The 23,274-nt window shown below is 42.1% G+C and overlaps 1 protein-coding gene and 1 long non-coding RNA gene across 5 annotated transcripts in view; one reads left to right on the top strand and one right to left on the bottom strand.

Moving 5' to 3' along the window:
- Positions 1–7,574: 7,574 nt before the first annotated feature.
- LOC135245482 (thyrotropin-releasing hormone-degrading ectoenzyme-like) overlaps positions 7,575–23,274 on the bottom strand; it is a 95,657-nt gene continuing 79,957 nt past the window's right edge. For all 4 annotated transcript variants that reach the window (XM_064318536.1, XM_064318537.1, XM_064318539.1 and 1 more), the window contains 8 exons: positions 23,164–23,219; positions 20,410–20,557; positions 18,890–18,987; positions 18,469–18,576; positions 13,590–13,757; positions 10,281–10,421; positions 9,841–9,922; positions 7,575–9,203 (listed from right to left, as the gene is read on the bottom strand). In XM_064318536.1, coding sequence (XP_064174606.1) covers positions 9,060–9,203; positions 9,841–9,922; positions 10,281–10,421; positions 13,590–13,757; positions 18,469–18,576; positions 18,890–18,987; positions 20,410–20,557; positions 23,164–23,219 — 945 coding nt within the window. In that variant the 3' untranslated portion in view covers positions 7,575–9,059. The remainder of the gene's footprint in view (positions 9,204–9,840; positions 9,923–10,280; positions 10,422–13,589; positions 13,758–18,468; positions 18,577–18,889; positions 18,988–20,409; positions 20,558–23,163; positions 23,220–23,274) is intronic.
- LOC135245483 (uncharacterized) lies at positions 14,658–16,082 on the top strand. The gene is made up of 2 exons (XR_010327278.1): positions 14,658–15,202; positions 15,773–16,082. It is a non-coding gene; the product is annotated as an uncharacterized LOC135245483 (long non-coding RNA).

Genomic DNA, 23,274 nt, shown 5'->3' with positions numbered 1-23,274 from the left:
CAGAAATTTGAAGAAGCCTATGTAACATTTATCTAATTCTGAAAGCACTCGTCTGAAATCACTGTTGCTATGACTGCCTGGGAAGGGGAAAAGTTGGAATGTGCTCGCAGTACCGTGGGCGGGGGAGAGTACCCGCAATGAATTTGGGGTGCCAAATTGGATGCTCGTCAAAGATGCCATTAACACCACCGTTGCCAAGGCGTAGCGGAATGAAGCACTTCTGATGCAAACGATGACATCTGGCACGCTGCCGTGGCTTCTCATTGGTCCAGAGAGAATGGGCTGTAACCCAGCTGTATCCCAACCATGATTCGCGGCAGGTTTTCCCAGGAAGACCAGGTGTGGCTTGCCTGGGCTTCAGCTGTTTTCTCCCCGAAGCCTGTCAAGAGTAACAGAGTAGCATGGCTGCTGGGGGAAGGGTCAACCTTACAACCGAAGAGTCCTGAGCTTAAATAAATGGGCTCTGACCTTCACACGGGCGCTGCGGTGCTTGTGAGGTTCCCCAAGATGCCAGTAGAGTCGGCTGCTGGCTCGTGTCCACTGAGGTGTGTGTTCTCGCTGCTTTTTATGTGCAAACCCAGCTTGGGAGGGGGAGGGGGGAGGGGGAGGGGGGGGGTCACTCTCACAGTGGGCACATCCATCTCAGCATGTGCTTTGACAGTGCTAATTAGCTAGTGAAGGAGCAAAATGGATGTCTGATCATTTTATTACACAGGCCAGTGAACTGCACTGCATACAAAATGCTGTGGATTATATATATATATATATATATTTTTTTTTTTCTTGATTTGGCTCTCTACTTCATAATAATGTAATTCATAATAATTTGTAAAAATAAAAGAAAAAAAAATCATGTGGTTAAAATAGAGATTCTCTGCTTTTATTAAAGGGTATTTTGGTTTCGTCATGTGGAAGTGACAGCAGGTTTTATACACACACCCCCCACAAATGAGCAATTTAAGCAGAATGTCACGCAGTGTGTCAAATGTATGAACTTAGGGAATGACAGAAAACAGCCACGAGGCATCAGATAACTGCAAAGAGCTGACACTCTAACATATGTCACTTCAAAACTCTCACCCTGCCTGATTGGCTTTTTTCTTTTTTGGTCCTACTTGAAGATGCACAACGTAATGATGATGGTCAAACTGTCAAATACATTTTTATTTTTTATTTTATGTCCTTCACAAAATCTCAGCTACTGGGAGGATGCGATCAATGACAGTTTGTAACCGTGGTGATTGACTACGATCGACCGCAGGAGAGAAATGCAAAGAAGGCAAATAGAATTTTTATGTGCGTTGGTAAAGAGCTCTTGGACTTCAACATCATTTTGATTGGAATCCAAAAAAAACTTCAAAATCAGGGGCATTTCTAGACGTGGGTTACCTCCCGTAGTGTCCTGCACCCTGTTCATAATGCAAAATAACTTGTATCTAATTTATAGAAGGCTGCAAAAAACAAATATGGACAAATATTGGCTCCATGTACAATTTACAATTCGCAAAATCTGATTCAGGATCAGTTTGGCCAGCCATAATATGGGGAGGAGGAGAAGAGCGAGGGATCTTACATTTTGAACTGGCCTACAGGCCCAAAAGTTATATAATATAATCTGAAACTCTACCATCTGAAACGTCTCTGCCTTGGCTCGATTGCGGGTGGCGCGATGGTACTGTCGCCGTCTTTGGAACCGAAGCTTCAGTGTTCAAATCTCCCTACTTTAGATATTCTTGTGTTGTTGGGTTCTCATCTTCTGTTACCCGATGCAGCACCCTTGGTTCTGTTGCCTGACTGGTGGCGTAGCGGTACTGTCGATGTCTTTGAATGCGAAGCTCATGAGTTCGATCCCCCATGTTCCATTTGGTTTTTCTTGGGCCTCTTTGGTCTCACTGGTTCTTCTAACCTCTGCAGCTCTGGAGCCAGAGGTCGGCAGTGGCTCAGCGGGTAAGTGTGCCGGTCTCAGAAGTTCTGAAATTGTGGGTTCAAGCCAATGTAGTTTTTCTTCTTTATAATGCATTAAAATTGATTAATGGAACTCTGGTGGATGAAGAAGAGCGGTCTCACTTTTTTGGTGTTGAATTAGGAAAATTTGAAGCGGTGAGTTAAGGATGGGGAAGTAACGACAGTTTAACCATTCCGGCTTTTCTTGCGCGCGAGCCTGCCTGTGTTCAGAAACAGACCGCTATTCGCATCTCAGGTTCTCGGTTTGGATACTCGTAGTACTTCTAAACAAACATTATACCTCGTGAACATTTGAATACTGCAAAAATGTTCTGCAATAAAGTATTTCATATTAGTTGTGTCAATCAGTACGAGTACGATTATACAAACACCAGTTTTTGGTTACAAAAAATAACTTGATGATTGATCTCTATCAGTAACAAGGAACAAACAAGACATATTGGTAATTTTACGCTTTATTCATTGAACAAACAGTCAGGAGCCTCAGTAGCATGTGGAAGAACCATACACAGCCACAACAGCCTGGCATCACCCCCTCATGCTGGCCACCAGCCTGGTCACGCATTGCTGTGGGATGGTATTCCGTTCCTCAACCAGGGTTAATCGCAGGTCAGCCAACGTGGTTGCGTTGGTCACTCTAGCATGTACAGCACACCCGAGCTGATCCCACAAGTGTTCAATTGGGCTGAGGTCACTAAAGGAAAGCCAAACAGTCAACCGGAAGATACGGTGGTGCAGGTCAACGGTTCGCTCGCCATGCCGTCCATTCAATGTGTTCCTCTTTTGTCACTTCTGCCGTGTAAGTAAAATACTGTTCAAATGCAAAGGGCTCTGTGGCCCTACTTTCAGTTTGCGCAGCTTTGGTCCGTTGTGAAGTATAAATGCGCAAAAAAAAGAAAGACAAATGCAAGAGGTTCTGTGGCGCAAGAGGTTGGGCTGCCGCTTCAGAAGTATGGAGGTCGCTGCTTTGAATCCAGCAGCGGCCCAACTTTCAGTTTGCGCAATTTGGTCCGTTGTGAAGTATAAATGCGCAAAAAAAAGGAAGACAAACGCAAGAGGCTCCGTGGCGCAACAGGTTGGTCTGCCGCTTCAGCAGTATGGAGGTCGCTGCTTTGAATCCAGCAGCTGCCCAACTTTCAGTTTACGCAGCTTTGGTCCATTGTGAAGTATAAATGCGCAAAAAAAAGAAAGACAAATGCAAGAGGCTCTGTGGCGCCAGAGGTTGGTCTGCCGCTTCAGAAGTATGGAGGTCGCTGCTTTGAATCCAGCAGCGGCCCAACTCTCAGTTTGTGCAGCTTTGGTCCATTGTGAAGTATAAATGCGCAAAAAAAAGAAAGACAAATGCAAGAGGCTCTGTGGCGCCAGAGGTTGGTCTGCCACTTCAGAGTATGATCGCTGCTTGATCCAGCGCGCCAACTCTCAGTTGTGCAGCTTGGTCCGTTGTGATTTAGATAATGGCAAAAAAAGAGAGATGAGTGCGAAGGACTCTGTGGCGCAGGTGGTTGGACCGATCCTCAGGAGGTAGAGGTTGATGGTTCGATTCCCCGAGTGCCGCACCTGAGCAACGTTGGAGGTCCCCAAGGGCGGGGGAGAGGCGTGAGTGAGACGTGTGAGTGAAGGGGGGGGCATGGTGGTGTGGGCCCCCCCCGAAAAAATCAGAGAGTGCAAGCATGGGTTATGCATTGAAGACAAGAAGAAATTTTGCGGTTGGGAAAGAAAGAAAGAAAGAATGAAAGAAGAATATTGTTAATGACTAATTATTTGACTATTTCTACTTACTTCTAATTATACCTTCTTACTTACTTCTACTTACTTCTAATAATACCTACTTACTTCTACTTACTTCTAATTACTTACTTCTACTTACTTCTAATTATACCTACTTCTAAATATACCTACTTACTTCTACTTACTTCTAATTATACCTACTTCTAAATATACCTACTTACTTCTACTTACTTCTACTTCTAATTATACCTACTTACTTCTACTTACTTACTTCTACTTACTTCTAATTATACCTACTTACTTCTACTTACTTACTTCTACTTCTAATTATACCTACTTACTTACTTCTACTTACTTCTACTTACTTCTAATAATACCTACTTACTTACTTCTACTTACTTCTACTTACTTCTAATTATACCTACTTACTTCTACTTACTTACTTCTACTTACTTCTAATTATACCTACTTACTTCTACTTACTTACTTCTACTTACTTCTAATTATACCTACTTACTTCTACTTACTTCTAATTATACCTACTTACTTCTACTTCTACTTACTTCTAAATATACCTACTTACTTCTACTTACTTCTACTTACTTCTAATTATACCTACTTACTTTACCTACTTTTACTTCTACTTCTACTTACTTCTAATTATACCTACTTACTTTACCTACTTTTACTTCTACTTCTAATTATACCTACTTTTACTTCTACTTACTTCTAATTATACCTACTTACTTACTTCTACTTACTTCTACTTACTTCTAATAATACCTACTTACTTACTTTAATTACTACTCTTACTTTACTTCTACTTACTTACTTACTTATATTTATACCTACTTACTTCTACTTACTTCTAATTATACCTACTTACTTCTACTTACTTCTAATTATACCTACTTACTTCTACTTCTACTTACTTCTAAATATACCTACTTACTTCTACTTACTTCTACTTCTAATTATACCTACTTACTTCTACTTACTTACTTCTACTTACTTACTTCTAATTATACCTACTTACTTCTACTTACTTCTAATTATACCTACTTACTTCTAATTATACCTACTTACTTCTACTTACTTCTAATTATACCTACTTACTTCTACTTACTTCTAATTATACCTACTTACTTCTACTTACTTCTAATTATACCTACTTACTTCTACTTACTTCTAATTATACCTACTTACTTCTACTTACTTACTTCTACTTACTTCTACTTACTTCTAATTATACCTACTTACTTCTACTTCTAATTATACCTACTTACTTCTACTTACTTACTTCTACTTACTTCTAATTATACCTACTTACTTCTACTTACTTCTAATTTTCACTTACTATCTAATTATACCACTTACTTCTACTTCTACTTCTAATATACCCACTTCCTACTTACTTCTACCTACTTATCATTTTATCTTACTCTAACTTACTTCTAATTATACCTACTTACTTCTACTTACTTACTTCTAATTATACCTACTTACTTCTACTTACACCTACTTACTTCTACTGCTACTTACTTCTAATTATACCTACTTACTTACTTCTACTTACTTCTAATTATACCTACTTACTTCTACTTCTACTTCTAATTATACCTACTTACTTCTACTTTACTACTTCTAATTACTCTATTACTACTTCTACTTCACTTCTAATTATACCTACTTACTTCTACTTACTTCTACTTCTAATAATACCTACTTACTTCTACTTACTTCTATTATACTCTATTACTTCTAATTATACCTACTACTTCTACTTACTCTAATTATACCTACTTCTATACTTCTATTTTCACTTCTTTCTTACTACTTCTAATTATACCTACTTACTTCTAATTATACCTACTTACTTCTACTTACTTCTAATTATACCTACTTACTTCTACTTACTTACTTCTAATTATACCTACTTACTTCTCTTACTCTACATTATACCACTTACTAATTAACTACTTCTACTTACTTCTAAATATCCACATTCTACTTACTTCTATTATACACTTACTTCTACTTATTACTACTTTCTACTTACTTCCTAATTATACCTACTTACTCTACTCTATCTAATAACCTTACTTCTAATATACCTACTTACTTCTACTTACTCTTCTAATTATACCTACTTACTTCTACATTACTTCTTACTTACTTTAATTATACCTCACTTACTTCTACTTCTAAATATACCTACTTACTTCCTACTTACTTATACCTTCTACTTTCTAAATATACCTACTTACTTACTTCTAATTATACCTACTTACTTCTAATTATACCTAGCTACTTACTTCTACTTACTTCTATATACCTACTTACTTCTACTTCTTCTAATTATACCTACTACTCTACTTACACCTACTTACTTACTCTAATTACTCTATTTACCTATCTACTTACTCTACTTACTTCAATTATACCTTACTACTTCTTTACTTCTAATTATACCTACTTACTTCTAATTATACCTACTTCTACTTACTTCTAAATATACCTACTTACTTCTACTATCTATTCTTACCTATTATCCTACTTACTTCTACTTACTTACTTCTACTTTACTTCTAATTATACCTACTTACTTCTACTTACTTCTACTATTACCTACTTACTCTCTAATTACCTCTACTTCTACTTACAATTATACCTACTATTCTACTTACCTACTTACTTCTACATTACACTCTACTTACCTACTTACTTCTAATTATACCTCTTACTTCTACTTACTTCTAAATTACCTACTTACTTCTCTACTTACTTCTAATTATACCCACTACTTACTTACTTACTTCTAATTATACCTACTTACTTCTAATTATACCTACTTACTTACTTCTACTTACTTCTAATTATACCTACTTACTTCTACTTCTACTTCTAATTATACCTACTTACTTCTAATTATACCTACTTCTACTTACTTCTAAATATACCTACTTACTTCTCTTACTTACTTTTTACTCACAACACCACTTACATTTTAATTATCTACTTCTATACTACTTCACTTATACCACTGAGTAGGGGCGGTTTTTATTTTTTTCTTTGGTTTTGTTCACTTAAGTTAATTTTTGGTCAATGATGTGTAAAAATTGGGTTTTGAAATCGCCATTGCACTGAAAAATAAAGGATTGTTAAAATTCAATTCAATTATACCTACTTATTTACTTCTACTTACTTTTTTAACTTCTAATTATACCTACTTACTTCTACTTACTCTTTTAATTATACCTACTTCTACTTATACTTCTACTTCTAATTAGACCTACTTACTTCTACTTACACTTCTAATTATACCTACTTCTACTTACTTTTAGTTCTACTTCCAATTATACCTACTTCTACTTATACCTACTTACTTCTACTTACACCTACTTAATTATACAACTTCTAATTATACCTACTTAATTTTAATACTTCTAATTATACCTACTTACTTAGTTACTTCTAATTATCAGGGGGCGACATAGCTCAGGAGGTAAGACCGATTGTCTGGCAGTCGGAGGGTTGCCGGTTCAAACCCCGCCCTGGGCATGTTGAAGTGTCCCTGAGCAAGATCAATTGTAAAGCGCTTTGGATAAAAGCGCTACATAAATGCAGTCCATTTAATTATACTTATTTACTTACGGCCCATTGCGTGGTTGGCCCAGGCTTCTCCTTCCTTTTGGTCTTCATGGCCAGACCTCCCTGCTCTTAGTGCTTTATCATTTGAGAGTATTTTTTTGTGTTTTGTTAAATTCATTTGCTTGTTTATTCTACCTCGGTGTGGTGTCCTATTAATAATTCTCTGCCTCATGGTAGAGCCAGTGATTTCTGTGCAAATAATGAGCAGGACAAACACACGCATCAACAAGTTAAAGAGTGATGTATTACTGTACAAATTAATTTATTATCCCATTTAAAATCCCAGACATTCTGCTTAAAATACAGAACATATTGTCTCATTTACAAATAAAAATAAACTGTTGCCAACACTTTCAAATAATGGAATGGAAGGTATTTTTTTCCCCCGTGAATGTATCAGAGGTTAGCCCACGGTATAAACCAAACACTTCATACTAAGAATATGAACAAAATCTATTTATTCAGAAGCATATCAAGGGGTTTAAGCTGGTCACATGTAAAGCGTACTTTGTCTGACAGGACTGGCCAATTTTATGTGGAATTCTCAGTCGGTATGGGTAACATTTTACATAAGGAAGCTGCAACATTGTTCGCTCAGAAAATTCCTGGGCGATAAGAGTTTTGTTACATTGTCACAATGTATGCAACATCAAACCAAACAAGGGACGTTCCGAACATTTCAGCATTCACTGTACAGCAACCTTATTCGCTTTGAGATGCTCGTAAACCACAGCTCATCCACACAAAGAGACCGCTGCACACCTAGTTTAAACCACAGACTCAAACATCTACATCCAGGGACGGGCCACGGAAACAACGGTGGGTTAAATCAGCATCGCTTATAACAATAACATCAGTTGGATGCTGTAAGAACAGTGAAATAGATCACTCTCTCAAGCTCCCCCAGTCCCTCTGTTGAGTTTAGTGCTCACATACATTACAGTAATACATTACGGTACTTTGCGCGATCCAGTCAGGTTACTGCAGTGGCCAGGTGACAAGAACACACGTCACGCACACACGACACCAAAACACCGGCTCGGCTCAAACAGGCAGACTCCCTCCTCCCTCTTCCACAACGCAGTATGGCTTACAGGAAGGAGAAACTGTTTTAAGCACGCTCCCCCCCCCCCTCGCCGGACGCAGCCTTCCTCTGCGTCCTTTCGGGTTCCCGAACAAATCGCTGATTGTCGTGTCATTGTCATTTTTGTGCTTGTAACAGTTGCATAATACCACCTAAGGTAGGCCTTCGGCCTGCATGCTGGCCAACTGGTGAAGGAGTGAACAACCATGCACGTCAAAAAAGAAGAAAAAAAAAAGCATCAACTAAAGATGAACAAGATCATGCAATACTTCAAATAGCAGTGTTCAGTTTGCAAATTCCCAAGCAGGACAGAAGACAGCTACCAAGGCAGGCAGTGTTTTAGTCCTTCATCTCTTCCAGTCTCGCTGATTTCCTTTCCCCTCTTCAAACCACAGATAAAACGTCTTCAATTTGCAAGGGAAAAAAATCAGAAACACGTGTACGTATACACTTCCAGTACCACAGCTTGTGATTCGAACAAACATCTTTTCCTCCTCGAATCCTTTCGACATCCCCCTGTTGACTGGCACGTAAATGTTTAGGTGCCTTTTTGTATCCTGGGGGATGGGGGGTGGATGGGTTGGGTTGGGTTGGGTTGGGTTGGTGGGGGGGGGGGGGGGCTGCTGCTGACCTAGCTGTTGGGGGATTTGCGCAGCCACTGGAAGAACTGTTGCTGAAAGAGGCGGTGCCACCGCACGTTGGCTTCCACAATCTCCACAGCACGGGCGAACGCTGCCGCCGCCATCCCGCCACTACTCTGGACAAAGTCCTTCAGCTGGAGGGAGGGAGGGAGGGAGGGAGAGAGAGAGAGATTTTAGCATTTTTTCCACCCTCGGCTCAAAGATAACTGAATACAGCTACTGGCCTTACCTCCACATTGTTGCTGCTATGTAATTTGGTTTATAATGGCACAAATGCCAAGGATATACATTCTTAACTCATTTTATTTGGAAAAGATCTGATTGTTTTTATTATTTCAAGCACGTATACAACTAGAAGCCACCTAAAATGGAGACAGTTTGTGGGTTTTACCATTTTGAACTTCAAAAGGCCGTACACACCTCTGAAGCCAATTAGTGACCAAAATAGTACAGCGCAGAATGAATAAATGAGAAATATGAATACAAATATTTCCTTGGGGTACTGAGTTATGCATGAATGTAACAATAAAAAACTAAACATGGACAGTTAGGGGAAAACATAACTTAAGTTCTGGCTACTCCTCAGTGTCAATCATAGAGCCCCCTTACTCCTCATAACCCAGTTTCACAATCCGTGTACACAGTCACATGACTGAAACGACATCCGACAGTCCTAATGGGTTTCTTCACAATGCTGGGTTCCTGAGAGCAACAGGCTGAACAGCATTTTCTCTATGCGACAAAACAGAGAAGTGTTTTCAAATGCCTTACCTCATTCAGTTCCGACTCCGTATTTAAAAACTCTGTCACACCATTGATTAATTTGGAATTCATAAATAAGGCCTCTCCGTATCTGTAAATGACACATGAAAAAAATTGTTTATTTTCATAGAACTATGATTATATTTGATTTTTGTATGCCAGTAAGAAACCTTTGTACAAATATATAGGATATTGACTGGTCATGTGCACATTTAAACAACATCTTTACACAATACGCAAAAAGACAAACATCAAATTTCCATACGCAAACATCGATTAATCTCGTACCTCGTTTCCAATTTGACAACTGATCGTCACATGATCTTCATCATTTTTACACACATAATTCAATACCTATATCATATCTGCAGTCCTGCAAACAAGTTCTCCCAGGGCCGTCTGAATCAAGAGGACAAACTGGTCATAATAAAATCACTCGAAAGCCATACCTGGAATTTAGAATGTCCCACTTCTCCCTGAAGTACCTCCAGGCCAGGTGTCGGCCGTGAGGGTTCCGGCCCACGTGGATGATGACATCGATCACCTCCTGGTCTGGAACCAGGTCCGAGCTGAGGGACAGGTTCAGAAGCCTGAGATCGAGAGGAGGAAGGAGGCAATGCCGAGTGAGTCTCATCGGTTTCATACGAAGAAAGTGCTTATTGCTGGACTGGGCCACTTATTACAGTCAGCTTATTCACCAGTTTATTTGCTGAGAACTGTACTGGCGGAAAAAAATGATCTGGCAAGGGCTCGGAAATGTAGCAACAGGTGTGATTAAGTGTTAGGGCAGAAAATGAACCATCAGCTGAAAAATAAACCTCCAAGACTACTATTAATCTAAATTGTCAAGTCACTGCTGTGGCCTACAAGTTTCCAATTTGCAATTACACACTGGGTTAATTTTCTTTTTCTCTGACAAAGGAATTGCCGATAATCTTTTTAGAGTTCTCGGTGCCATTTGCTATCTGTATACTTCCTTTTATAAAAACTTGTTTTCGTCCTGCGGAGTCACTTGCCTAAATGCATTAGTTTCCCTTATCGAAAGCGACCTCCATAACTCACACTTGACATTTTAACTATACACATAGCTGGATATTGACTGCAGCAATTCAGGCCAAACACATTGCTCAAGGGTATCACTGCTGTTTCCCTCAGCTGGGATGTGAACCCAAAACCTTGTAAAACGCTCAGTAATTCAGAAAGACAAGCACCCCTGAGCAACAGCGACAGTGGCGTTACTGTCCCTATGAGTTCATGTCCCAGCATCCATTTCTGCTGCTGATAACAGTGAAAGACAACGGCATCCAGGCTTCTGCCCATTGTACTGTACCTCCTAGCTTGAACACTCCTGCACCCCATCCGTTGTGGGAGTGAAAAGAAAAAGCCACCTGACACAGGATAACGTTCCTGACCACAATAACATATGCTGGTAGGGTGGAGGTGGTGGTGGGGGGGTGAGGTGGTAGAGGAAGATCAGGGATGTTAACCGCACACCACAGGGCTGCCTGCCCTTCTGCCCTCTGTAGCGTACAAACGTTTCCCAGCACCGGGGTCAGGGCTCTGGAGCAGGAGACGAGCACCAGCTGAGGTCCACTGAACTCATGACCTTGCGCCGGAGGTGGGCGACGCATGGCAGGTTCAGGGGGGTTGTTTAGTCAGTTTTGTGGACCATGCTTGAGAGGGGACCCGTACAGCACTAAATGGACAAGTGTGTGTGTGTGTGTGTGTGTAGGTGGCTGCGTGCATGTGTGTGAGTGCGTATGTGTGTGTGTGTGTGTGTGCGCGTGTGCGTGTGTGTGTGTGCGCGTGTGCGTGTGAGAGTGCGCGTGTGTGTGTGTGTGTCTGTGTGTGTATGTTTCTGGGCCTCACACGGCTTCTCTTACACCCTGCAAATGCACATTAGCATCCGGTATCTTTTACACACGGACAACAATGCTCCCCCACCCCACTCCATACCAACCCCCCACCCCCACCCCATACCAACCCCCCACCCATCCCAAGTTTCATTTTCCTGTGTTTCTGCAGAGAGAGAGAAATTCAAGCACAACTGAAATCAATGCTCTGCGGAACATATCCACATGCAGTACCGACAGTACATTCTGTTAACAGTATGCGTTGGGTTGTAAGGGGCGAGGTCAATGAGGCTCTTTAGAGGATGTGTTTCTGCTTAACACTACTCTGGATAACATGATGTTGGAATACAGGACTGGTATATAAAAAATATTTAAATGCTTCTCAGCAAAGGCATCAAGAATGTCAAGACATCTCTAATATTGTTACAGTGCTACAGTGCAGTACTAAACACGATCGGTTTGATTTTCATAACTTTGAACCTGATTCTCACTTTGCAGCAGCATCTCACTTGCGTCTGTAAGCCTGTTCCAGTTTAGTATTGAGTGCTTGTCCTTCCGCAGCTCCTGGGGAGCACACACTCACTTGCTCAGAGAAAACGGATACAAACTCTCTGGGTGCAGTGTGGGCGTGCGTGGCCTTTGACAGGTTGCCGTGGACACGGAGAACACAAGTTCAATAGGTGGAACTGGATCATTCAGGGAGAAGACTGCTGTTCATCCATTTTAGCTTAGCCACTTATTCAGCTAGCTAGAGATTGTTTTTGTAATGTCCCCACAAAGTTCTATCCTGATGGGCGAATTTAAAGTTCTCCAGTCTTTTGTGTTTTACCTAATATAGTTTCTTTAACAATTGTTTTCATTCCTTCAGTTAAGGCTAGTTTAGCTCGCTAACAAACCAATAGTACTAATTTTCAAGTACACTTAACCCATAAGCCTAGAAACTGCCTGTTCATTTTTTAATGCATTTTTAAGTTATCACACCCAGACATATCTCTCAGCTGTTATATTATATATAAGGGAAATGCACATTAAGGTGACCCATCAATGCCCATCACCTACAGTCTGGGCACTGGTCCTGCATGCAATGAAGGAAGTAAATGAACCACACGAGATGCAGAGATTCACGACACAAGAGACAGATATTAAACGCCTCGTAAGTCAGATCACCATGTGTCAGTAGCAAGTAGCGCAACAGCATGGGATTTAAAACTCAAAACAAAAGTTGTCGGGAGGAAAAGCACCAACTGTACCTTGCTGCGCGTCAACCACCCATGTCAGCCAATCGGCTCCTGGGAAATGGTTTAATATGAAGATGGAGAACAGCATCAGAAGTAGCCCTCAGGCTCCCTCACGATTTTTAAAAAAAGCACCTGTACTCCAGGTAAGACAAAGCAACAAGCCCCCTGACAATGCGCTGATTTATGTAGCGATACTCTGCTAAGCTAAACGGTCACACCCTCACAACGCACGCACATCTCGCGTTACAGTGAATCACGGCCCACTTCCCTTCTCTCTGCATACACTGAGCAGCTGCCTCAATGAGGAAGCCTGCCTCAGAAGACTGCCCTCTGCCAAATTCGTTGGGGTGTCACAGTGCATGTTTGGCACGCGCTGCTACCGTCCCTGTCACCGGCGTCGACATGGTTCCACTCGGCAATTTCTTGTCATCTCTTATGTCTTTGATTTGCCACCGACACCCACAATACCGCATTGATCATGTGGCCTTGAACATCCCACGCTGAAATTGTGCATCTTTGTACGCTCCTTATTACGTGCGTGCAAATGAATCGGCTGATTAACTATTCAAACGTGTGCGTTTGTGCAGATATTGTTTTTTTTGTTTTTTTCTTGGCGCAGTTTTGTTTGTTGACATGCGTGCGTGTGCGTGTGTGTGTGTTCTCTCACCGGTTCAGCAGGAAGGCGTTGTCGCTGCAGGTCAGTGCCTCCAGGAGCACCTTCTTCTCGGAGATGGCGGAGGTGGAGTGGAACTTCATCCAGATGAACTCCCACACGTCCTCGTCCATCAGGGACACGCCCGTGCAGTAAACAATGTCCCTGACGTTGGGCGGGATCCTGCCAGGCACATTATCAAAAGCCATTCGCTTCAACTCAACAAAACAAAACAAAAAACAGGTGGCAGAAAGTATTAACATGTTAGGTGGAACTTGGTGTTAGTTGGAACAACAAATAAAAAATGGAATAAACAAATGAATGCCAAAAATTTTAAGGAGCACACCTGCATTTACACTGTGTAAAAACCAGCATCCAGGAAACATTTACGAAACAAGCCAAGTGCATCTCTTTAATGAAGGTCAGTGTCATAATCACATTGTTGAAGACATTATTTTTCCTAGCGACAAAGTGGGGGAGCAAAAAGTGAGTGGGGGAGGTGTCCCAACCATGCTGCAGGGCGTGAGCGCCGTTCGGAACTCCCCAGATACCCGCGTACAGTTCACAAGGCTTCAGGAAGCACATCAGCCTACGCTCGTTTCCTGCCAGCCCAAGACGCACTTCCTGCTGCCAAAGTCAATACTGACCAGGGTCCAGTTTCAGGGATCGCGAATACATTTGCTCTGGTAATGTCACATTGAGCACAAGAGGGTAATGCTGGGCTTATAAAAATAATTAAAATGGTCCGTGTGCACTTTATTTTCAAAAAAAGTGGAAAAAAATGTATAAAAATAAAAGATTTAAAAAAAAAAAACCCTTTTCCATTTCACAGATTACTGGCAGAACACAATGTGTGTTCACACAAAGATTATGAGCCTGAACAAGGGTCCTCTAGTGGAATTACTCCCAGCAAAACATAGATATTGCATAAATGATAATTCACAATGGCATTGTTATGCTAAAGGCAAATAAAATTACCCAGATTTAATTAAATCTCCACGTTGTTACTTATGTTTATTGTAGCGGTAATCTAACCAAATATTGCCCTATTCATTTTCTTAAGCAATAAAATGCACCTTTTTTTTTTTTTTTTTTTACAATTCAGCCATTGCTCTGCAAAATCCAGTGTTCCGATTTGACAGCGTAATACAAATCCTATCAAGTGTTTCACCCAAATCCCACAGACATCACATGGGCAACGACTTCGCAATGAACCGAGCGCCTGGAGCGAGACAGACAGGAGGCCGGCTGTGCACACACACTCCAGATAAAGTTTAAAAGACGGAACGTTGTGTTCTGCGACCGAGGACAAGCAGCCGAAGACACAGAGATAACTGGTTTCAACACCGCAAGGATGATCGCAAGGAGAAGCCAAGAGTACGAACGCCGTGAACGCACAGTACAAGCGAAGGACACAGCCGCACGATGTGGAAGCGAGGCTGACAGTTTGAGCAGACAGTACACACTGTAAGTGCATGAGACCCATGTCTATACCTTACCCCTCAGCGTTACTGCTGAGACCAATCAGAACTGCACACACTCATCACACACGCAAAGAGCACATTCTCTTCAGAGGAAGGTTTTTAAAGGGGGTGTAAGAAGAGGGACATTAAAGGGGAACCAGGTTAGTTCTTTCAGAATATTACATATGAATGTATATTGTACCTTTGATATTACGATTTAACATGCTCATCGTTTTCAAGATTAATATACAAGTACTACAGGCAATCATTTCATTCAGTCATACCCAGAAAAACCTTGGCAGACCTCTAACAGGCCCATGAGAGCCAAACTAGCCTCAGGGTTATATGTGCAACTGTGTGTAAGCAGTCACAAGAAAATGTGCCTTTCATTTGACTGCATTACTTAGTACTCACCCAGCAGCCCATGAGGAAAATGAGTTATTTAAAAAAAAAAAAGAAAACACTATTTGTGAGAGATGACCCCAACAGGGAGTGCTTATCGAGCGAGCTCCTTTCAAGGAAAGTAGCTGAGAAAGAGTTGTGATTACCTCTGCCTTCAGTTCCAGCAGTATCTGCTGCTTAATGTTTAGACCCAATTAAAAATTAAAGGGGGCCAAAATGAAGAGGGCAGTAAAGAAAAAAAAAGTATTGGGGGGGGGGGGGGGGTGTCTCCAAAAAAGATCATCTTCTTGCTCTCACTGTTTGCGTCTCCCTCTTCCTTTCTCCAAAAAACAGCCTCCGAGTAAACAGCTTGGCAGTTCCACAGAAGATGGTGAAGGAGCGTCTTGCCGGTGTGAGTAAACAAGGCGAAGTGGCTCCCCGAGCCTGCAGAGAGATGACTGCTGTTTCCAGGAGGCGGGGCCTCGTCCTGCAGCAGCCCTGCAGGAACGCTGATGCTTCGTTTGGGCTGAGCGAGAGTGTTCCCGTGGGAACGCCCGGGCTAAAAACCCGGCGGCCCTCTGTCACCCTCTCACTCACGTCACTTAATGTAAATCATTTGTAAATAATTTATGTAAAAAATACAGAAAATTGACAAAGCAATAAATAATACATTTTTAAGTCCACCATTTCAGCTACAATAATTACCTTCAGAGCAGAGTGAGAGACTGCACCTGCTACAAGTGACTCTGCACTAAAGATGCCGTTCCCTTCAAAGAGCATAAGTCCTGGGAGCAGTTTCACTTACACAGAGCAGTGCTGGAGCACAGGAGCAGGGCGTAAGGGGGGGGGCGGGAGGGTGGAGACCGTGCTGTTTACAAGGCTGCAATTACCCACCATGCCAAGTGTGGAGTGGTAAATTGTACCCCCTAAGGTTGTGTTTAATTGACTCAGGTAGACAAACGGTAAGGCAGGCCTGACTGACTAAATTTATTTTGTCAAGATTGAAAAAATAAAAAATAAATAAATAAATAAAGTCCTTCTGGAGCGCTAGCATCCAGTGTCAGTACCTCATTCTGTGAAATAAGGAACAACTTAAAATAAGACATTCTGTAAATGAACGCCTGTCAGGACACAATTCATGAATGAGCAATCAATCAACTGAACTGATGTGAAGGACATTTAATCTACACCCAATATCTATATACTGTATTCTGAAATTATAGGTCTGCAGATAGACGGGGGATTAACTGGAGATGTCTGTCACCGTTCTGTCAATGTAGAGGCTGTAGGCTTGATTCAATGAATTTAAGACAAAATACCCCCAGAATATTTAATAGACTGCATGGAATAGTTTTTTTTCTTACATTTCTGGATCTCTTGGTTTTTAAACCATACGCCTAAACTGTTAGAAAAACTAAACACATTTAATTTCTAAATATCAGGCACACTTGAGATGATAAATATGCATGAAACAAGCTCTCGGATCACAAGCACGACGGGGAACTGACAAAGACAGGCCCTTCACCCCGCCCGTCTAGATCTAGCACATGAATTCAAATAAAAATTTTAATTTTCAAAAACGTCAGGACACAGTGGCATATAGTCTAGAACTGTCCATAGTACTTTCAAGCTGAAGCCAGAAATGAAATGGCCAGTTAACTGTATGTAGTGTGCAGTGTAGCAGTCCTGCATAACCCCATGTAAATACTCTTTAAAAACTCTGAGTTTTGGGTAGATTAACATCATGAACTGAACTGAATATTATGTTTTGAATAATAGAACATCACAAAAGACCTACATATAGATGTGTGAGTTATGTAAAAATAAGACAAAAATATAATATGGTAACATGTTAAATAACATAACCAAAATATTGAGTTAAAGATCAAAATGAACACCTCTGCATCTACTGAAGATTACACGGTGACCTTTAGTTATCTATCAGAGCAGCCTGGAGATTTCTAGCAAACGCACCCTGGAGAAGGTAAGGTCTCCAACCCCATGTTAGCGCACGGCGTGATCCTAATCGGGACGGGACGGGGGGGGGCGCGACTCTGGGAGGTTTAGGAGAGATGAGTGTGAAGAGATGCAGGGAGAGACTCATTACAGGGGGATGTAACACACCAACATTAAAGGGGGACATCAGAAATTCTGTCAGATGTGCAAATGGTTCTGTTCTGTGTTCAGAGCCGAGCTCTCGCGCCATTAGCCGTGCCACTTTTTCAAGCGCATTTCAAAATCCTTCAGCGTCCCAGTTCCCCAAATTCAAGAACCGATAATAACCGAGCAGTAGGCGTTGTCACAAGTGCTACAGACCACAAATAAACCAATATAAAAAACCGTCTCTGTAGCCCAAATGAGTGCCATCCCTGGATCAACGTGTTCAACCATAATCCAAACCCCAACCCCTTCTGAGTATAATGCGATTTCTCATCTGGGATCAATTTCTTAAGGACATAACGTATTTCAAATAGAGGACACAATGCATTTCACGATGGCTTTTTAAAGAGTATTGAAACCCTGCCAGGGGCTGGGTAGGCAGGACGCATTTGCTCCTAAATGCAGCTCCATCAGAGGTCGGCTGTGTGTGACAGAGCAGAGAACAATGGCAAAGAATGCAGTCTGCCGTCTGTTGCCATGGACACATCGCCACCGTCGATCTTCACAGGGTGCGGTGGGGTAAGGTTTTTAATTTGGGTTCAACTCTAGATGCATCAAAGACAGGTCAGTAATTAAAAACAACTGAATAAATGAAGAGATAACTGCGTTTGTCTAAATCTTGACTAAAGCCTGTGAGTATAAAAGTGTGAGGTGAGTCTTAACTTTTTTGGGTTTTTGGTATATTGACCTACAGTATATGTCCCAGTGCTCTTCATACCACAATATATTGCAACGGCTTGAGTAATCATGATCTGAATGTTAAAGATGTACCTAAACAAGAGTTACACTTTGTACTGTCAACCTACACAATAAAACCCAAAGCACTCTGCAATCCTGCACAGTAAGACATGAACATAAAGACATCCTGACACGGGGGCTGTGATACGTACCTGTTCTTATTGCTGGAGATCCAGTCAGAGATGAGGGACACCGCCTGCCTGTGGCAGTGTTTGTTTCCAAAGCTGCAGGCCAACATGATCACCTCCCTCTGCATCTCCCTGCGAGGGGGTCAGAGCAGAGCCGCAATGAGCACTTCCTGTGCGTCACGATACCTGTCCTCCAGCTACTTCCCCCCACCCCAACCCCCATCGGAATGAAACAATTCATCAATCCGCCACTCAATTAACCAAATTATTATTTATATAGAACACTTAAAAACAAAAATGCTCACAGAATGCTTTGGAAAGCACAACGATTAACAAATGACTGAACATGTTGGCTTAATGTAATTTAAATAACTTTACATTTGAAATACACTAAATACAAGAATAAAGAAGTAAAATAAAGAATAATAATGAGGTTGGGATTTACTCAGTCTGGTAGGCCGCTTGCATGATGGAGCTGTTAGCAGAACTCACTGGCCAGCCTAGCCTGTGGTACATGGACGCCACCTGACTCAGCACGTAGTCCTGCCAATGAGAAGCACACACACCTGTGAGCTGTACAGCCAATGAGAAGCACACACACCTGAGCGCCGTACAGCCAATGAGAAGCGCACACACCTGTTAGCCGTACAGCTAATAAGCTACATACACACCTGTTAAGAAGGGTTATAACTAAGTGGCTCAGCCAAGCTGACTGTGAGCACACTTGTGTTGTAGTTTCAGTATGCATCATTAGCCGGAACACGCTAACTCTTGGGGCTTACTGGTGGAGACAGACTGCATGGCGTCATTAGAGTACCAAGACCACTGTGGCTAAAGTTTAGTTTTGATTAATGTTCATCAAATGCCCCCCAACAGCAATAACATTGCACTAAAGTGCCTTAAATACAGCACGTGAAAAGATCAGCGAAAAGAAGCCAGGCTGGTGGAATTAACCAATGCTAACATGGGATTGCGCTTCCTCAAAGATCTGTTCAGCAATGATTCAAGTAATGGGAGGAGCGTGAGGCAGCCTGACTAACGCCCAGGTGGATCGGAGCAGTCCTGACACCTGAGGCATCTTATCTGCCCCCTGGTGGATCGAGCGAGCGCAAGGTGACTCATCACGCCCACGACAGAGAGGAAAACACGTGCAGTTTGTCTCATTTTCAATTATACAACGGCTCACAGCAAGATAAATATACAGAGATTAAGACTGATGATAATGATGGAAGAACCTCTACATCAGCCACATCCTGTCCACCCCTACACACTATACAAGTGTTTTTTCATCTTTAACAAAAGTATCGAATGTATGAAAAAACTGGTGTTAGATGGGATTCTAAGCATTAATAAATTAATGTTTGTACAGCCTGTTTTTCCCATGAACTTGACAGCTATTTTTCAAATCAGATCAGAGCTATGTCACATGTTTATCTTTTAGTAAAAGACCATAATCTTTGAATATACACATCTCAGCTTTGGATCTCAGTTTTCTGCTTGGATAAAAGGTTTAGCAAAAGGTCAGGTTTAGCAACTTTTTCGCTTGACTTTTACTTGAAATTTAAATGTCAATTTTTAAAATGTCAGTTTGGCAAGTAAAAAAAAACATTTAAAAACAGGAGACCTATACTAAACATGCTGTACTCCTCTGTGATTGGTGGGGAGATGCTGTACTCCTCTGTGATTGGTGGGGGAAACCTACACTGAACATGCTGTACTCCCTCTGTGATTGGTTGGGAGACCTACACTGAACATGCTGTACTCCTCTGTGATTGGTGGGGGAGACCTACACTGAACATGCTGTACTCCTCTGTGATTGGTGGGGGAGACCTACACTGAACATGCTGTACTCCTCTGTGATTGGTTGGGAGACCTACACTGAACATGCTGTACTCCTCTGTGATTGGTGGGGGAGACCTACACTGAACATGCTGTACTCCTCTGTGATTGGTGGGGGAGACCTACACTGAACATGCTGTACTCCTCTGTGCGGTCCAGCAGCTTGTCCAGCTGATAGAGGGAGCGGCTGGCAGCATGCCAGGGCAGGAACTCCCTCTCCTGGGGCAGGTAGCGGATCATCTCCAGGGGGATGTTCTGGGGCAGGTACCCCGCTCTTGGATGGGAGAGAGGGGGGGGGGAGGGTGGAGACACCATTAACAGCTACACAATTCCTCTCCCACTTGAAATGAGTCTGAGGAAGAAAAAAAAACTTGGGGAAACAGTCTGGCCGGATGAATCAAGTGGTGATTAGTACAGCAACGTGTCGTCTGCAGTCCCACTCAGGAGCTTTATTGGCCTGTAATTCAGTCCTCCAGCAATATGGTGCTGATACAGCCTCCTCATCAAGGCACCTGTTGGCCAGTCATTAGAAAATCACCACAGTCCAGCTTCCCTGACTCATCCCAATCCATTTAATTTTATTTCATTAACTCCAATTGGGTGTGATTACGCCCTGTAGGGTATTGGAACAGGAGCATGACTTATTTTCGGATCCACTGCACCCCCCACACAGTGACCAGGTAATATTGCATTCAGTCAAAGCACTTGTTTGTTGGATTGCCCTAAACTTGTTAAGAGTTTGGTGTAATCTGTCATTATGCCACTCTTAATTCAATCTCAGCTTTATACAACAGGTAATTACCTTGATATGTATTCAAGGAAGAGCAGCAAATAGTGGATTTAAAATGAATTGCAGGCTTCTACGCACCAGGCAGGGTGCTTTCCTCAGTAGGCACACACTAATTTGGTGCAGACAAGTCAAACACTCTTCCTCGGTATATTACGTTCCTCTCCAAATGAACAAGCGTGATATGTCAAATTCCAACAATAAGAACGATCCATCTTTTTTTGGACTGAAAGAGCTCTTACCAACCACAACAGGCATGCAAGTGTTCGATAAGTGTTGGTATTTTTCTTCCCCAATTTCCCGATTCGGCTCTGCTATAACAATGCCGGCTTTCTCTGATAAGCGTCGGCTGTCGGTTTGAAAGCCTCTCATTGTTTCCCTTATGTGAGATGTCCAGGGAGAAGCCATGCTACGAAGGAGTAGCACCTTTTTGTGTACGCCCAGAGAACAAACCCTCTTGCCATAAAGGTAACGCTAAACGCAAGCGCACTGTGCGAGGACAGGTGTGATAAAAGGTCAATGCTGCTCAGCATGCTAAAGTACTGCAGTGCCATGCGAGGTTTCCTGGAGTCCTATTGTAAAGAGTGACGGGGGCGGGGGAAATGACAGTTAACTTTAAGCATTAATCCAGAGCACCCCCCCCACCCCCCCAAATTCAGCCACAGTACCCCCTCTGTATTGCACAAGCTTCAAATTCCTTTTCACTCCCTCCCTGTTTGTTCACTTTTTTTTTTAACAATTGTTTATTGATTTTCCAAAAACAATTATACAAAAAATAAAAGTTTGTTCACCTTTTCTGATGAAAAGAAAGTTATTTAATCATACTTCTTTTTCTTTTTAAAAAAAAATCTGTACCCACACACAGAGTCAGTTTCAGATTACACCGTTCCCCGCCCGCACCCCCCCATCGCCTCTTAGGAAGACGTGGGCTATGCAGGCTGATGCCACCAAGCCCCCCTTGGAATTCATGAGCTAACTGTCTGCACCCTTGAGCCAAAATGGGAGCATGGCTAGCTCTCAGTTCATAGCACGTGTCTGGTTACATTCCTGCCGGTTGTCGGTCCGAGAGCACGGGTGTCAATAAAGCTTTGTGGCTTTTTAAGAGCGAGTGACAGCTTTATCTCTGCGGATTATTTTTGACCGATCCCTCGTTGGGGTTGAATAGCTTTCAAACTTCCGCCACGTTCCAAGAATGCCCCCATTCACGCGCATGTTAATGGCGCGCTCATAAATTTCCTGATTAATCGCAGGTTTACAACACGCTGGAAAACTGGCGGGTCTTGTTTGCCCTCAGTAAGCTGCTACAGGGAGTGTGTGGAGAATGCGGACACGTTTGCATTAAAGCAAGTACAAGCCAGAACAAAACTCGCAAAAGCAACATTAATCGCAATGGGATGTTCCTGGTAAACCAAAGGACAACTGCAAAAACAAAAAAAACTGTCATTTTACTGTGAATAATAAAATCATTTTACCCATTTAGTGCCTAGAGGGGGTGTCACAAGGGCATCAATCGTTCTGAGCAATAATGAGTTCCTATGAGACCACAGCTGAGTTCTTCAGTGGAGATAAAAGGATTTGCATTTCTGGTGAGAACATCTCAAGTTCTGCCTTCAACTTTTCCATGGCAGTTACACTATCTCTGCTTCAGCTGATGAACCTGAACACACTGGACAAACTACCACGGTGGCATAAAGGATCTTTTACTCGAGTGACAAGAAAGTCTGGCCTGTGCTCCAGCAAATCTGTGTGCACAAACACAGCTTAAGCAATGCACTGAATTTATAATTTCATCAAATGTGCCTTTATCCTAGCGCTTTCAACAGTAAAGGTATCATCACCAGAAATAATTTTAGAAGCCATAAACCTGTGTCAACATATAATTTCCTTTTTTTCAGTAGGAGCACTTGTAGCTGTGGATCTGAAAAACCAATATCGTGCAATATGCTCTCAACAGAACTGCAGGGCACAGAAAACAAGCAAGAGAAACAACATTTCTTATCTTTTTTTCTTTCTTTTTTTTTTTAAACCAGGGAAGCCAGAGGAAGAGCAGTGAAACCCCCAGGCGGCAGCGAGCGCCCCCGCTGCAAACCCACCTGGCAAGGTTGAAGACGTCATCGATGAGCCCCGCCCGGTTGCCCACGGATATGACCTGTGAATAACGGACAGGGAGCAGTTTAACACAAACAGAAAGAGCTGTGGGCGAG

Source organism: Anguilla rostrata, chromosome 19 (genome assembly GCF_018555375.3).
Source record: "Anguilla rostrata isolate EN2019 chromosome 19, ASM1855537v3, whole genome shotgun sequence".
Classification (NCBI taxonomy): Eukaryota; Metazoa; Chordata; class Actinopteri; order Anguilliformes; family Anguillidae; genus Anguilla; species Anguilla rostrata.
This window is presented reverse-complemented; position numbering and strand designations above follow the sequence as displayed.